The 16,455-nt window shown below is 49.9% G+C and overlaps 3 protein-coding genes across 3 annotated transcripts; all 3 read left to right on the top strand.

The window, feature by feature from the left end:
* Positions 1–271: 271 nt before the first annotated feature.
* TEOVI_000150500 (uncharacterized protein) lies at positions 272–7,255 on the top strand (the record flags this gene model as incomplete). Its single annotated transcript, XM_067224724.1, has 1 exon — positions 272–7,255. The coding sequence occupies one exon, from the start codon at positions 272–274 to the stop codon at positions 7,253–7,255; it is 6,984 nt and encodes a 2,327-aa protein (XP_067080825.1).
* Positions 7,256–8,021: 766 nt separating this feature from the next.
* Positions 8,022–10,343, top strand: TEOVI_000150400 (uncharacterized protein; the record flags this gene model as incomplete). Its single annotated transcript, XM_067224723.1, has 1 exon — positions 8,022–10,343. One exon carries the CDS (start codon positions 8,022–8,024, stop codon positions 10,341–10,343), a length of 2,322 nt encoding a protein of 773 aa, XP_067080824.1.
* Positions 10,344–12,105: 1,762 nt separating this feature from the next.
* Positions 12,106–15,027, top strand: TEOVI_000150300 (protein transport protein Sec24; the record flags this gene model as incomplete). The annotated part of the gene is made up of 1 exon (XM_067224722.1): positions 12,106–15,027. One exon carries the CDS (start codon positions 12,106–12,108, stop codon positions 15,025–15,027), a length of 2,922 nt encoding a protein of 973 aa, XP_067080823.1.
* Between the last annotated feature and the right edge of the window lie 1,428 nt (positions 15,028–16,455).

Below are 16,455 nucleotides of genomic sequence, written 5' to 3'. Positions count from 1 at the left end.
ACTGCCGTGTGGTAAATGGTTGGGGGAGTGGATGGCCACCACACACCTTGAAGTGTGTAGTCTTTAACATGTTTTTTTCCTCCTTGATTCCTTTTAAACTCTTAGAACCGCTGTAGAAAAGTTGGTCACGCGGTGGGAAATAGGCGGGAAACTTAACAAGTAGGGAAAATAGACTTGTTAAACAGTTCCTTATTATTGGAAACTGAAGGGCAGTATCATCATCACCACTTAAAGAAAGCAGAACCGTAGGACGAAAGGTAAGTGTGTGGAAATGGACCAACCGGAGCGTCTTGTGGAATCACTTGTAGATTCTTCATGGGTGGTTTGTGGGACTGAGTTATTTGCTGATGAACTTAAGGACTTGGAACATTTAGAAGAGATGGATGAGAAGCTAGCATCACAACAGCAGCAACAACAACATCGGAGCGAAGTCGTCGATGGTTGCGATGTCTTGCGGGAGAGTTATGATGGGAGCGCGTGGAGTCAGGAAAGACGGACCACTAGCAAGCCAAGGAAATCTCCAACGTTCTCAAAGCAAAAGTTGCCAGACCGCCCGAGTTCGCGGGCGTCCACTGGTGGACAAGCTAAGGAGCCTTCCAGTATATGTTCAACAGCTGCTTCCGTTCGCGTGAAGACAGAAAAAGTAGTAAATGTTGCGGAGAATCGAGGGCAGGATCTATATAAGCAGATGTTACAAGCGCTAAAACAGCAGATACGACAGGTACGCGAAGAGGCAGATCTTCGTCGTTCAGCCACGCGTCGGCAACTGCGTTTTTTTAGTGCACGCAACGTTGATGAATACTTACCCAGTGAAATCCTTCGGGGGGCCCCGGAAAAGCATTACCAGTGGAGGAGTGAAGTTTCTGGTTTAGATTATGTTACTGAAGATGTATGGAGGAGGACACCGCACCAAGATGATGCAGCATCGTCTCCGTCCCCTAGTGTTACTGATAGTCGATCAGCGCTTACCATACTGCAGACGCCTTATGGGAGTGGCACAAGCTACCCTGCAATTTGTGATTTCACCATCGATCCCATAAACTTCATGGCGGAAATTAATGTAGCACTGGAGAAGAATCATGGAGTTCGTATCGTCACTAAGGAGTCACAGCCGCCCGCAGAAGAACCAGATCCATCTATGTTGCTCTCCAATCAGTTATGTGAGATGTTAGAACACCAGCCGGGGCCCATGATGGACTTGAAGGAACCAACGTGGTTCAACACTGTGCTGCCTCCAATAGCATCAAAAATGGAGGAGAAATGGGTTGTCGACAATAGTGAAGGCCAAATGCCATGGAGTGGCGTTGGGCCGACGAAAAAGGTGAAGGGTGGTGGTGTGGAGAGACTACAACTAGCATTTCCCCCACTCCCAGCCCGTGCTGGTCAAGATAGCAGGGTAGCTTCTGGTGGGACAGCGACCAAGAGAGCGGCTGTGGGGACTACCACTGATGGTTGCAACTCAAGCAAATACACGGGAGCTGGGCGCAGTGCAATCGGTGATATGGATAAACTTGTACGATGCTCTGCCACAGACGACACTGTGCGGCTGCGGGCGAAGGCGGGGACGAAGACAACTAGGACGGTGCGCTTCACTAACCACTGTACGAGGCACCTCGCCATGCGATTACAACCGGCCACGCATCCGTGGTTAAAATATTCCATTGTGAAGGCGTCCGCGGGGAAGCCGCTGGCGGCGTCGTCAGGTCTGTGTACAGCATTGGACAAGCCAGTTACCTTCTTTGAGTATATTGACGTGATGATAACGTTTGAACCCCAAACGGTCAGGGAGCCTTCGATAGCAGAGGTTTTACGGATTGGGTATTGCGTAGAGCTAAATATCCGAAGTGGCGAGGGGGCACAGTGGCATTTTCTCGAAGTGACTGTTCTATGCGATACACAACAACCTGAATTTCGCCTCGTTCCGTTGGAAAAGGTTGCAGATCGGCGCGAGGAGGCTGCGGACACATCCGCAGAAGATTCGTCAAGAACAACACGTGTGAACTCGAGGGCCTCCAAAAAGGATTACATCACGACGTGTGAGTTTCCATGTACTTTTGTGTTCCATTCCTTCACCAAATACTTCCAGCTGGAAAACATTGGGTCCGATGCCATCATTTCGTTAGGTACCAGTTCCTCTTGCTTCAAGATTACTTCACCCTTAGAGGAGGACATCGAAATACCCGGTGGTAGCACCGTGGAGATCGCTGTTTGCTTTTGCCCATTGAGCGAGGCTCACTATGACGCAGAGCAATTGTTTGTTACTGTGAGGGACGAAAGAAACGGTCCTGTCTTGGCCAAACACACGTTTAACCTTCGGGGGGAAAGTGCCCTTCCCCACATTGACCTCTTGCGAATAGGACCCATGGAACTGAGTCCATTCGAAGGGGACGAGTGCAGTAGTGTGCCGCAGTATTTCCTCCCTGAAACCACATTGGGGGAGGAGGTAGTTGAGGAGGTGGTTGTACGCAACAATTGCCCAATTGCAGTAGAGTACTTTTGGCAGGTTGCCACTGTTGGTGGTGGACCCTCTGGAGCGCAACTGCAAATAACGCCGTGTCGTGGCGAGTTTCTTCCAAAACAAGACACTAGATTCACGGTGACTCTAAAACCTTCCGTGGTGGAGCCGTTCGCTGCTGTTCTCAACCTCTTCCTTGAGGGTCTTCCTAGGATTCCCATAGAGGGTGAACTAGGGAGGACTGTGGACAGCTGTGGCCCCCCGTTGCTTCCCCCACAAAATGACTCACGCATGGCGGAGTTAGATGCAACAAAGGGGGTGTTGAGGCTCTTATCTCGCTCTAGGATGGTTCCTGCTTTACCAGAGCCCGAACAATTGCGCCGACTCATGGACCCGTGTGGTGCGCTAAAGAACATTATGAAACCGCAATCGAGCGAGTGTAGTGGCGTCTTTGCGAGCGGATTCTACCTTTTTGCCGATCCTAGTCCTCCGCGTCTCATGCTTATTCCCGATCGTTTTGATGAGGGGTTGGAATGCCTCATTAACGGTGAGAACGCACGTCGCGTGGTGTTGCGAAACACTTCCCACCGGCTACTGCACTTCATCTTTGACCCGACGCCACAGGAATGCCCAGTGGGTGTGTGTTTTCCAGCCACATATGACCCAGAAACTGTGGAAGTGAGGTTTGAGCCGCGGGCAGGACGTGTGCCCCCACAAGGTTCTGTTCCTATCACATTCTTCTACACATTGAAGGAGGTTGGACATCACAGTATGTCGGTAAACTGTTACATCCCGGAGCTGTTTGAGCTGGGAGTGGAGTCTTCTGAGGGGTCACCTCCACTAAATCTTGTAACAGAGGTCCCGTGCACTCATGCTCTCCACCTCAGCGTGACGGGTGTTGGACCGACGCTGATTGCCAGTACTCACTTGTTGGATTTTGGACTCATTGAGCAAGGGCGGGAGTCTGAAGCGTCTTTTACTGTGACAAACGACAACCCTATTCCTGTTTCCTTTGAGCTACAGGATCCAAAGAAATGCGAGCCTCCGCGCTTCGTTTTTCTCCCGCAATCATTCCGTCTCGGTGTCGGTGAGTCAGTGGAGATTACTGTGTACCGCCAAGCTGTGGATATCACCGAGCCACAGACATTCTTTGAGTTAGTGGTGCCAAATGGTGGATCAATAGCAATCGAAACGCGAGCGGATATTCAGTTGCAAACATTGGTGTTACGCGAAACCGTCGTCAATTACGGTGTGGTGCCCAATGGGTCTTGGACAACGCAGTCGTTTGTTGTGTCGAATCCGTTTGCCTCTGACATACCGTATACTGTCCAAGCCGTGGACGTGCCGCCGAATATTATGGTTCAGGTCCCACCCTCTGGTGTGGTGCGTGCAGGCTGTGTAGATGTCCAAATACCAATTCGCTGCGCATTTAGTGTCGTTGCAGCTGGAGGTGGGAAAAGGGCTGTCGTCAGTTTTAAGAATATGCGTACTACGCAGGAAATACTAGTAGAGCTTTGCTGCGAAAAGATCAGTGAACTTACGGTGGCGATTGATCTTATTCCCGTCCCGAAGGTATCGGAAGGCACTTGCTGCATGGCGTACACTCCCCCAATCCTGCCGTTGAATTTACCTGAAGCGCCAGAAATGGAGATATCTTCGTACATTGAGTCGGTTCTGCGTAACCTTATAGAGCTTGAGGTTCTGAAGTGTTGCGTTCCTCGCAAGAGCAGGAAAGAGAGTTTTAGTGCCGCCGTTGATGATGCTGTCACAAACTCTGTTTCTGCCTTGGACGCCATGGCAAGCGCGTCCGGAGCTGGAGGGACCGGGGAATTGGTTTTACGACCGTACTGTCCACCTGTGCATCTCCGTGCTTTACTACCTCATGGAGAGCCTGTATGGTCAGAGTTGGTAGTTTTGCGTATAACCAATTTGACTGGCTGCCATAGTACGTACGGTGTCAACTGCACGCAGTATGGCTTCAACCAGACTCTAGTTGATATGCGTCGAAGTCCCACAGTGGGCCGTGCAACCTCGAAGTCTATGACAATGACGGCTTCTAGCATAGCGGCCACGTCAAAAAATCGCGGTAGAAGCAGGGACGGTACCACTAGCAGGAGACGTGACTCCCGGCGTACCTTCGTCGGCAGTCCCGACAGCAGGCACCCCTTTTCAGCGGGGTATGCGGATGGTGACGACACAAAAGGCAGAAAAGCCGTCGTGCAACCGACTTTCTGGTGCAAGAACTTGGATGGCTCAGAACAGAGGGAGCGTGAGCGTCGCGCTGCGCTGGTTGGTGCTCAGGAGGCTTTACTTGATGGTCGTGGTTGTGCCACCATCTTTGGTGGACCAACAGCTGGTGCGTTAAATCCTTTTGCCGAGTCAAAACTTCCCTTAACGCTTTCTGCCAACCTTCCCGGACGATACGAGGAGACCCTCAAGGTACACTGTGGTAACATGCCTCCCGTGCACATCCCAGTATCACTAGAGCTTCGTGGGAGACCCGTTCTTTTAGATTCCACTACTGCGGGTTTGTTGGTATCGGACGGCAAGGAGATTCTCTTAATGCCGTCAGTTCTTGCTGGTGTGGGGCGCTCTCAGCGCACGCTGCGGCTCGTCAACCGTCTTCCGCGAGACGTGAATGTGTCGTTTAAAATATTTCTGACAAACGTAACATTCTCTGTTTTTGCAGTTGATGACAATGTGGAGGCCAATGCTGTAACGCTTCATCTCGGGCCTGTGACAGAGGAGGATCACCGACGTGAATCTGAAGGAAAGGGTGAGGTGGCCGCCGCACCTGAGAAGTTCTTTCTACCCGCGATGGGTTCGCAGTTGGTGACAATTGAATACGCTCCGGATGCAAACTTTGTGGGAGCCAACTGTTCCGAGCGGAAGTGGCTCGGTGGTGTTATTATCACAGCTGAATATGCTGACACGTCTTTTAACGATGCTTTTATCATTGATGAGTTTTATCGAATACATCCTCAATACCGGCCTATTGACCGTGTCGTTAAGAAATCTGCGCGTGAAGGTGACGCCGCGTGGACGAAAAGCCTTCTGCGACCCGCTGCAGTGTTGAAGGTGCGGCAACCTGTGATCACACGGCCTGGTTTAATAAAAAAGAGCACCATCATCGTACCCGAGCTGGGCGTAGCTAGTTTTTCGAAGCGGAGCGGAGCATCCCGACGCAGATCTCTTCCGATTTGTTCTGATTCATTTTTGGGGGACCACACAGCTTTCAGTGACGACACCACTGATTCCGACGAGGAGGGGGGGGAAGCATCGGCTGTAATACGACAGACGGAAACTGGTCGAGCCCAACGTCATGATGTATTACGTTCCTCGACTTCTCTGGAGGGGGAGCGCATGGAGTTGCTTTCATTCATTGAGAAGCGCCGGCAAGAGATGATGGAACACAGCAGGCGCTACTTTGTTCCCATAGAGTTGGAATTACAGGCCCTATGCGGCGTGGCCCAGCTAACTGTGGAACCATCAGAGAACCTGGTTCGTTTTCCTACCTGCGTCGACGGACAGCGATGTACGCAAACAGTTCTTTTAACGAATAGAAGCTGTGCTGTGATGGCGTTTATGTTGGACATACCTTCCCCTTCATTTAAATTGTTGAAAGCCCGCCTCATATTTTCTGATAAAGACTACAAGCAGCTGGAAGTGGAGGATGAGGAGACTCTCATATGCCGGAAAGCTTTAGAGAGTTTGAAGTGGTGCGGTGTGGAAGAGCGCCAAAAGGCACGACGTGTGGTGTCACTGGGTCAAAGCAAAGAAAATACAAATAAGGGGTGCACCCAAATTGTGTTGGAAAAATACCCTACTCAAAATCAGCGGCCAACGTCTCGTGGAAGTGCGTCCACAACTGGTGTCGTTGTAAACAAGTACCAACTGTTCCCTCATGATTCGTTACAGGTGGTGCTCGAGTATCAAAGCCAATCAAAGGCAGAGAGGGATGCCTTGGCGTGTGAGGGTGCAACAGTCACAGGTGAGCTCAATATTCTTTACCTCCCTGCTGACGTTGCTATCGTGAAGCAGCAGCAAAGTGGTGCAGTTGAGGGTAAGAAGCCATTTCATCCACCACCCGTATTGGAGCTTAAGCAAAGCATTCCCCTTTCCTTGAGCTTTTTGAACCCGTCTGTAACTAGTTCACCCTCATTCCTTTGGTTCTTCCCTGGTCAGCAGATTCATGACGGACGTCAGCAGCCCTCGTACGTTCAGAAACTGCGGTTGATGAGCTTGCACCCCTCACCTCTCTCCTTCAAGCTATCTGTGGGAAGCACGGCCGCTAACATTGGTTTGGTGCCGGCCCGTTGCAATGCGACACCAGCCCTTGGGTGTCTCAGCGGTGTTGCCGGTGAGCCACGGAAGGCGATTCGCCAGCTAACCTTGGCAGACGAGACACACAATGTATTCACACGTGAGCGAAAAATACGGGAGATGAAATGTTACATCAAAGATGATAATCCGCCTGCTGTTGGTGGTGTATGTGTGGAGGGCTGTGCCCCCCAAGACGGGAAAGGGGTTACGCGAGAGTTGCAACCTCGTTCAACACCATATGATAGGGAGAAACTGCTGGTAATTGAAGATGCGAGCCGCTTCACAATCACCCCCATGGAAGGCATCATTCCCGCGGCCACAAGGGGTGGCCAACCTGGAGTTTTTGAAATTTTGGTGGAGTTTAAAGAACACGCTAACATGCGCTTCGAGGCTGCATTTGATGTACTAATTGGAACTCACCATGCAAAGGCTTCAAGTTTCTTTCTCCGTGGTGACAGTCGTGAAACAGAGATTTAGTCTGGACAGTTTGTTTCGGCTGTTTATTGAGCATTGGACTGCTCGGTGCGTGAGAGAAAAGACAAAATTTCCCCTTTAGAGTGCAGGGGTTTGGCCACTCACTTTTCTACTAAGTTGGACTTGATGTATAAGAAACACGCAGAAAATAAAACAAAAAAGTGAAAACAAGAGAACGCCACATGATTCACCTGTTTTTGCATTGTCAGTGGCAGAATAGAAGAGCATGGCGATGCTGATTCCCACTCTATTGTTGTTTGTGCAGGCTGTTTTTTTTTTGCCTGCGGTGGTGTGAGTGTGTACAGAACAGGTAGCATTATATATGTATACCGAATTGTTTGAACTATTATTATACTTTGGGATTGCCACTCTTTTCCCCATTTGTCAATTTAACTTTTCCATTCCCCTTTCTTTCTGTTTCTCCCCCGCTAAAATGTACTTGGTTCAGAAGCACAGGAAAAGAAAAGGATATTGGAATACAAACCGTGGCCACTGGGCCTCCTCTTTTTTTTTTTAACATAGACAGTTTAGCATCAACAGATACATTACTGTGTTACGACCCTTCCCTTTTGCTTTTTTTGTTTTCTCAGAATCATTCTAAAGGTACCCTTTCACTTTTTGTCATCGTTGTTACCACCACTCCTGTTGTCTGCAACGCAGCAGAGAGAGAGAGAATTCGAAGACCAGCGGCTCCGCACAGCGCTTGGGGAGTACCTTTTAAAAAAAAAAACTATTGTTTGTTTTACAAAGTTCGGGGCCTGGGGTTGCCATGAGTTTGCATGTCGGTAACGGTTTGCAGCAAATGGAGAAGAAACAATGTGTCTCCTCGTGCCTGCTGCTGACGTCGCTGCACGTGCGAGGGCCCCTGCCCCTTCCGTCAGCGCGGTCGTTAGTTGCCAGTGTTTGTGTCGGTACTTCTTCCATTACGACAGATGTTTTGCAGCCCGTGATGTCAGATGAAGTGAGTGGTTCTTCCGTGCCTTTGTCTCCGGTGTTTCAGCGCGCTTCGTCGACTCATCAGCGGTTGGCCTCCGCCAGCAGTGTTATTGGGTTGGAACCCCTTCGCATTATGTTTCCTCTCATCGACGACGACGCATGTCACGGTGACGGCGGCTCGGGTTCTGCACAACCGCACAAGTACGAGTTTTGTATAGGATTGCGCGAGGCTGATAGCAATGCGTTATTAGGCGTCGCCATATGTACGCGGTCGGGCGCGTGGTTCCCCTTCAAACCATGTGGGGGATCTGCACGTATAACGTTTAGATACTGTGAGCAGATGGAACGGAAGAATCGAATACTGCGGCACTTACAGGAGGCGCAGTTGTATCCAACTTCTTCTGACACGAAGATGCAGTCCGATGCTTCGTGCAAGCTGGAGGCCTCGTCTTCCTTCCTTGCACCTACGGCCTCCTCTGTTCTCTCAGCAAGTACATCCTTCGTGGACGGTGGCGGTCCGGGGAAGGGTTCCAGGCCCACACACAGTGGCTTGTCGGCCACCGATGCACTTGCCGTTGCGCGGCCGCATTCAGCGTGTTCCTCGCCAAACTTTCCGCTGCTTCCTGCAACCGACACAAAAGTCAAACCGGAAAATGAACATTCAAGTCACATTATGTCCGTTCCCAACGTTACAACTGAGGGACCACGTCACCTTGCGAGTTCGAATGTTGCCACCAGTCAAACATGCAAGAAGGAACCGCGCAGAAATTATCATTGTGGATTAAATCCTATCTCTGTAAATGGTTTCTTTACAACATCTGATCCGTGCCCCCCTGGTGGGTTGCGGGAGCGTGAGGGCCAGCCGCGCAGCCTTGTCTTCTCGAACATACATGTGAAGGGCTTCTTTCCACTTTCCCTAACCGGTAGTTGGCGATTGGAGTTCCTAATACCGCACCCCTGCATACCGGTTACGAAGCACACGGTAACTGTGCCAGCTACCTTCGACACAGACGGCAGCAGCGCACTTCGTGACACTCTCACGGTTGACCTTCCGTTATTCCTTAGAGGTGAGGTGCAGACGCGGCTGCGCGCCACGTGGGTCGACAGCAATAATTTGGACGATATAACGGAGGTACCCACGGTGGTGGAGTTTGACCCTATTGTTATCAAAGTAGGAGGAAGTGAGGTGTGTCAGCAGGAAAGGCGTTACCACAAGCTAGTTAGGCACAGTGCGGAGAAGTTCACGCTGTCCGAACTCGGCGTGCAACTGCTAGTGGCATTAAAGTATTTTGCCCCTCATCGGGAGGGACAGAACGGTCGACCCACCAGCGCACATTCAGACGCTCGACTTTGGAGGTCTGCGATGGCTTGGAGGGAGGGGGAAAAGGATGCTGACGCTGTGAAAACTAAGGGTAACGGTCTTGGCAAAGGAGGGGACGGAGCAGATATGGACGTACGTTTGCCTGAACTACAGACAGCTGCAACTCCAGATGGGAAGAACATGAGCAAAAACAGTATATTTACTGAGGAAGCGATGTCCGCAAAGGCCCTTTCGTTTGGTGATAACGCTAGCCAATCGAATGCCCACAGGAGTCCACCTTCCAAGGAGGTGCCTCCTCCACGACGGGCTTCCAAAGAGGAAGTTCGTAACCCAGGAATGGGCCACTTTAGTACGCTGAAACCTGCAACTAATGCACAATTGGTTGCGTCAATGGACGATTTAGTGCCGTGCTACACTGAAGAGCAGCGGAGGGCTGTTTTTGCTCTCTACGACACTAACAACAGAGGCTACATGACACAGGAGCAAATACTTCACTTCTGTCGTGCTCATGTAGCCCTGTTCGATGGACACCAAAACGATGCGAATATTGTGCGGCTACTTCAATCTCTGTTCCCCCGAATGCCCCGGAGGCGTATGAATGCTACAGAGGCCGCTGCAAAAGCCACATCCTCCTATTTACTGCAATCCCGTAAGCCTTGTGCACCGGCGCTGGAACAGCGCTTAAAAAATAGAGGACTACAAACACCAAGTGGGCGTCCGACATCAGGTCAGCACACGGCGGGTGGCTCCCCACAGGGCGCGTTAGGCTTGCCGAGGAGGTGCATAACGTATGACATATTTGAGGTTATTGCCCTTCGCCTTGCCGGAATGTAGAGAGAGAGAGAAAAGAGAAGGAAGTAAAAATAAGTCCGTCATCACCGTCTTTCACGGAGCGCGGGAGTGGCGGTCTTTTTTGCGATGGAAACCAAATTACCCAAATCATCATCGATTACGGAGGAGGAGGAGGAGGAAGCAGGAGTAACAAGTGGGAGTGGTATATAAGGGAGCATGTGTGGGAGTTGCGTGTTGACTCCTTCACTTAAAAACAGCTTATTTGGATGCGCGTTAGAGTGCTGCGGTGACCGGTAAGCCGACACGGCGCGGTGGGATCCTTCACACTGCTGTCGGTGGTTTCCTTTGTTTTTCTTTCTTTCTTGTTCGTAGTTGTTAAACTTACCTTTGCTCTTTACCATCCACTCTTCGCTTTTTTATTTGCTTATTTCTTTTCCCATTACTATTATTATTATTATTTTCATCATTTTTGTTGTTATTTCTCTCGCGGTGGATACCTCGCTATGTTTGCTCGACTTCGCTATATGCTAAATGGGCCAGGTAAGAGAATGATTGGAATGAGCGGCATTGAAACCGCAGGAGCACGTTTTTATGGGGAGGAGGAGGACGATTTGTTTATAGAGAAAAGAAGAAATGATTAAAAAAAAAGAGCAATTGGCTAGAGTTGCTTAGAATGTAATACAAGAAGTGGTGGTTGTGGGAGAGAGTGAGTCAATGTGATAATCGGCAAGAGCAGGTAGCACAAATAAGTTTGGTTTCCCCTCTCTTGCTCTTACAAGCACAAACGCAGGCACCCCACGGGGAGAAGCGCAACCATATACGTACTTGGTTGTGGTGTTAAAGAAGGGTCGAAACCGAGGGTAGCCTGCTTGTATCTGTGCGTTTACGCCACTATGATTTACCGGGTGCGTCACACACTGTTGTGACCAACGTGATGTACTTTTTTTCTTTTCTTCTTAACACGCTGAGCCTCTTTTCAGCAGAAGGTTAGAAGCACTGAAAAGAAAGGAGTAGGTCCAAAAACAATATGTGACCGTCAGTTGCTCTCACATTTCTCAGATTTTAAGATAAAATTGGACTATGCTGTGAGGACGGGCGTTGTGGGGTATGCGTTCCACGAGTCATCCATATAGACGCACTCCTTGAACAAGAGGGGCATGATCATTTACAAGTTCGCAACCCACTAAAGGATGACAAAAAAACACCGGCGGTAAGGCAGCGTCTGCAAAGCTAATAGTAGCTGTGTGCAAACGGTGCTCAAACAATTACTTACATATGAAAACAGGTATATGCACATGCGCATTTGGAAAACATTTTATCCTTTTCACCTCGAGAGAATTCTCTTCGATGTTGTGGCGTGGTGTGTTGTGTTGTGTTATCCTTTCCCGCAGGTATGTTATTAGTGGTGAACCCAACTCTTTGTAGCTAACCGCATGACACGTTTGAGGCCTCAACCCTTCGCATATCGCTTAATGGTGTTTTTCTCTCTAATCTTTTTTCCTTTCTTGACGTGAACTGTTGCGGTTAGTTGGGTTCACATGCGCTACTTTTGACCTCCTCATCTTTGTGTATTGTCAGTCACGTAGGCGCAGGCATCGGCTGCATTTGTATGTAGGGGTACTTATGCGAGCACGTCTGCATGTGCAAGTTTCTGGCGTAACGGCATCAGTGACTGCACCGCCGTCTCTGTGTGCAATGCGCGCCAGAATCGGCAGAAGAGCTATCCGTGTTTCCGTAATGCCCTACCCCGTATTTCATCAATTCATTACTTTTCCATACTTTTTTGTTACTAGCCAAATTTAGGATGTCGTACCCACACAACTTTGACCACCAGGCGCCACCTCTACAACAACTGCAGCAACAAGTACCTCCTCCATTACCACACGGGTCGTGGGCTCCGCAGCCAAACCAGGGTCCAGGTGTACCATTTAATGGTGTGGGTCCGGGGATAACGGGAGCTTACGGCGCGGCAAGTGCCTCGGGTAACGCACCTACGGCACAGGATTGGTACTACAACCAATGCCCCACTTCGGCTTCCGGTGCACCTTATAGCAATGGGACGAACAACTTCGCCTACACACCCGAGATGCAGTACCAACCGCCGCACGCGCAGCAGCAACAGCAGCAGCAACAACTGTCGTATAAAATTCCATCGGCGGCGGCAGCCCAACCATCATTCCCAGGCCTCGGTGCGACGGCGGCAAGTTCTCCCCACACGCCCGCTACCGTTGGTCAATATTCTGAACACCCACCTGCCGCCCGGCACCACGACGTTTCGGAACGCAACGAGCATCGGGGAATTCCTTGTCAGGAGAACTTACGTTCCTTTCCTGCGCCTCAGTCACGGCATAGTGCAGATTCAGAGAGACAGTCCACCGGCCCCCCACCTAATTATGTGCGTCCTCCTCCGAGACGCGCTGTGGACCTCGTTAAGGCGCCTAACCCTAATGAGTGTGTACCTCCTTCCTCGGACAGTCTCATGTCCAACCACTCTAACCTCCAGTTTCCATCTGGTGCAGATGCCAACATTAGCAACGCAAGCGTAAAGTTTTTTCGACCGACGATGAAGTGGGTGCCCGCAAGTGCCAATCTCGTGAAGGACAGCCGCGTGCCATTTGGGGCTGTGATTGCCCCTCTTTGCCAACCCGTTGATCCGCAGGAAGAGGTTCCGTGTGTTTCCGGTTACCCACCCGTTCGGTGTCAGCGCTGCCGAGCTTATGTTTCTTGTCACGCGCGCTTTACAAACATGGGTCGAAACTGGGTTTGCCCTCTCTGCAGTATGTGCAACGATGTGAGCGAAGAGTACTTCTGCAACTTAGATAATCAGGGCCAGCGGTTGGATAAGATGCAGCGACCAGAACTTTCACGGGGGAGCGTGGAGTTCGACGTGGATGCATATCCTGAGTATGCGTTACGGAACAGCGATGATGCGGCTCTCGAAGCTAGACCACTGCATTATCTGTTTCTGTTGGATGTGTCGGTAAAGGCGGCAACGACATTTCTGTCTGACTATGTGGATGCTTTACTCCGCTCACTTCACGAGATGGCAGTTCAGTATCCCGAGTGCCGCGTTGCCTTTATCACGTACGCATCAACGCTTCACTTCTATAATGTCCGTCACCCTCGCATGCCCCAAATGATTGTTTCAGACGTGTGCAACCCGTTCGTACCCCTTCCCTTCACGAGTCTCTGCTGGCTTACACTCGGCACTGAGTTAGACTTGGTGGATGCGTTCTTGTTGCGTGTACCGGAGTATGCGAGTGACCTCCGTGAGACCGGCTGCGTGCTGGGTGCTGCGGTGGAGGTGGCAAAACTCGTGTTGTCCGGGCAGCATGGTGGTCGCGTTATTATAACCGCGCATAAGGCACCACAAAATGGGATCGGCGCTATCAAACCGCGCGAGCAGCATGTCCTATACGGAACGGAAAAGGAAAAGGAACTGCTGCGCCCGCTAGACGGATACTGGCAGACGATTGCAACCACGTGTGCAAAGGAGCAGATTTCACTTGATTTGCACATGTTCGCCGATGAATATTGCGAATTGGTGACCCTCTCACATCCCTGCCACGTCACAAACGGCCGTGTACATCTCTTCTCCAACTACGATAGTCAAACTGACGCCGTTGAACTGCAGGCTGTGCTTGATCAGGCGCTGTTAGAGGAGGCCGGTTATGCTGGTATACTGCGTGTTCGCTGCAGCACCGGTCTGCGTGTTCAGAGGTATCATGGACATTTCTTCTCCCAAGACAAGCACGATATGGATCTTGTTCACGTTCAGGGCTCCTCCTCCTTTTATGTTGAATTTGCGCATGAGTCGAAGCCTGATAGCAGTTCTGCCGCATACTTTCAAACCGCGTTACTGTACACCACGCGTAGGGGCAATCGTCGGGTGCGCGTTCACTCAGTGCGAATACCGATAGCTTCGTCTATTTCATCAATTTTCGATGGAGACACTGTGGCAGTCCTGATGGCGTACATACACCAGGTTATTTCTAATTCGGTGAACAAGGGGTTGAAATACGCTAGGGAACAGATGCATCAGCAACTGTTACAACTGTTAACTAGCTACCGCCGTGTTGTTTCACAGAAATCCACATCGGTGCTGCTTATGCCTGGTAGCCTCCGTCTTATGCCACTCTATACGCTGTGTGTCCTGAAATCCGATGCAATTGCCGAGGGTACTACTGTTCGTATCGACGACCGGGTGCAGAAACTCTTTCACTTACTTACTGTTCCCACTCATCAATGCCTTTCGTACTTTTACCCCACCCTTTACGCCATGCATTCGTCGATGGAGGAAACGTTCTGTGGGGCGATAAACCCCGAGACCGGTGACTGCGTTATGCCACCGCGGAAACGACTGTTCTACGAAAGTATTACAACTGACGGTGTGTACATTCTTTGTGATGAGCAGGCACGGTCGGTGTACTTGTGGGTTGGCTCTGCTGTGACGCCTGAGATATCTTTGGAGTTGTTCGGAACGGCGAATTCAGCAGAGGTGGGGCGCAGCGTATTCTTCGATCACTTTGGGGAGCGGCTGCGGAACGTACTGTGGGCTTGCCTGAATCGTGATGGACGCATGCGGCGTTTGGTGATTTTGCATCAAAAGGACCGGGGTGAGGAAGCTTTCTTTAAGCAACTGAAGGAAGAAGGTGAAGGAGGAACGATGAGTTACGACCAACTACTGTTGAAACTGCACAAAGCGGTGGGCGAGTTGGCGCTATGATATCCATCCGCTTCTTTCCCCCCTTTTAAAAATTTTTAGGTGTGTTACTGCAGGCCTTCGGTTGCTCGTGCCTGGGCGGATGATGGCACTCTTATATATATATATTCTGCATATGGTCGTTTATTTGGCGCATGAGAGGTTTCGTGTGGTTGTCATAATTAGTTGTGTCGCTTACGTCACTCCGCTGAGAGTGACTCCGTGTAAATCGTTTGTTGCGCGACCCCTTTTTTTCTTTTGTTTTCCCCTTGAAGGTGAGGCGCAACGGTGAACCTTATGGCGAAGGGTGGTCCTTCGCAGCGCTTTCGGAAACTGAATAATAGGGGTTTATGTGCGTTTTCGTGTTTTTGCTTGCGGAGGTTCAAATTCAAATCAAACTTTGAAGCACCAAAAGAATCGAGAGGGGATATGAGGGGAATCGGAATGATAGCGAATAAGCGGGATCATCGCGATGAAAAGGAAGGAGAAAGAGATTTGAAGAAGCGAAACGTGGAAGAATTGAGGGAAGAGGAAGTACTTGTTGTGGAATAAATTCAGTACTTAATATAGAGCACTTCACACATGTCTCTTTCACTCCCTTTGCCTCCGCTAGTTTGTTTCTTTTTCCGTATATTCCCTCTTCCCTTACCGCTGCACTAACAATAATCCTCGTTAGGTGACTGAAGGAGGGCTTAAGTGCGTGCGTTAATTCACTCTCTTTATCTTGTTGGTAATGGTAATCCGAGGGAGTGTGAGGAGGTTTAAAACAAGAAATTGTAAACAAAAGAAACTTAAGGGTGAATGGACGAACATTCACCATTTGGGGCACATGAGTATGTGTGCATATGTTGGTGTTTTGTTAGTAGAAATATTTATATGTACGAAGTTGAGCGGCTGTGCATCTGTCATCCCTTTGTGCGTAAGAGACCGGAAACCAGTGGAGTGAAAAAGAAGGAGCGTGGAGGGGAGGGGGGAAGAATTGAACCATGGTGTCGGTGACGTGAGAAAATAATTCGCGTTAAGCTTGTTTCACTTATTCTTTCCAACTTACCTCATGTTTCCTAACTTCTTCCTTTCGTTTCCTTTCTCCGCTTCTTCTCTCGCTCTCAAATAACATTTTGATTTTTTTTGTCATACTTCCTTTTTGTTTCTTTTGATTCGCCCACGTAGGATGCAAAATTGGAACCATTGATCTGTTTGTTGTTTCCTTCCTACATTTCCTTTAATCTCTACGCGTCTTCGCGCCGTTTTATTTCTGTGCTAAAAGTTTTTATCTCAATAGCGGCCCTAAGTGTTCATGCTGTTAAGCGCTAAAGTCTTCTCGTTGGGAGTGAACGTGCAATCACAGGCTTAGACGAGTGTCAGGAGGAAGCAGCAGGGGAAAAGTGTTAGGTTACGCAAGTCAGTGAAAGCAGGGGTTCCAGATACCTTACTTGACGCGCATATATATAT

This window comes from Trypanosoma equiperdum (genome assembly GCF_001457755.1).
Source record: "Trypanosoma equiperdum strain OVI genome assembly, contig: ctg_373, whole genome shotgun sequence".
Lineage (NCBI taxonomy): Eukaryota > Euglenozoa > Kinetoplastea > Trypanosomatida > Trypanosomatidae > Trypanosoma > Trypanosoma equiperdum.
The sequence above is the reverse complement of the archived record's forward strand: the minus strand, read 5'-3'. Positions and strand labels throughout refer to the sequence as shown.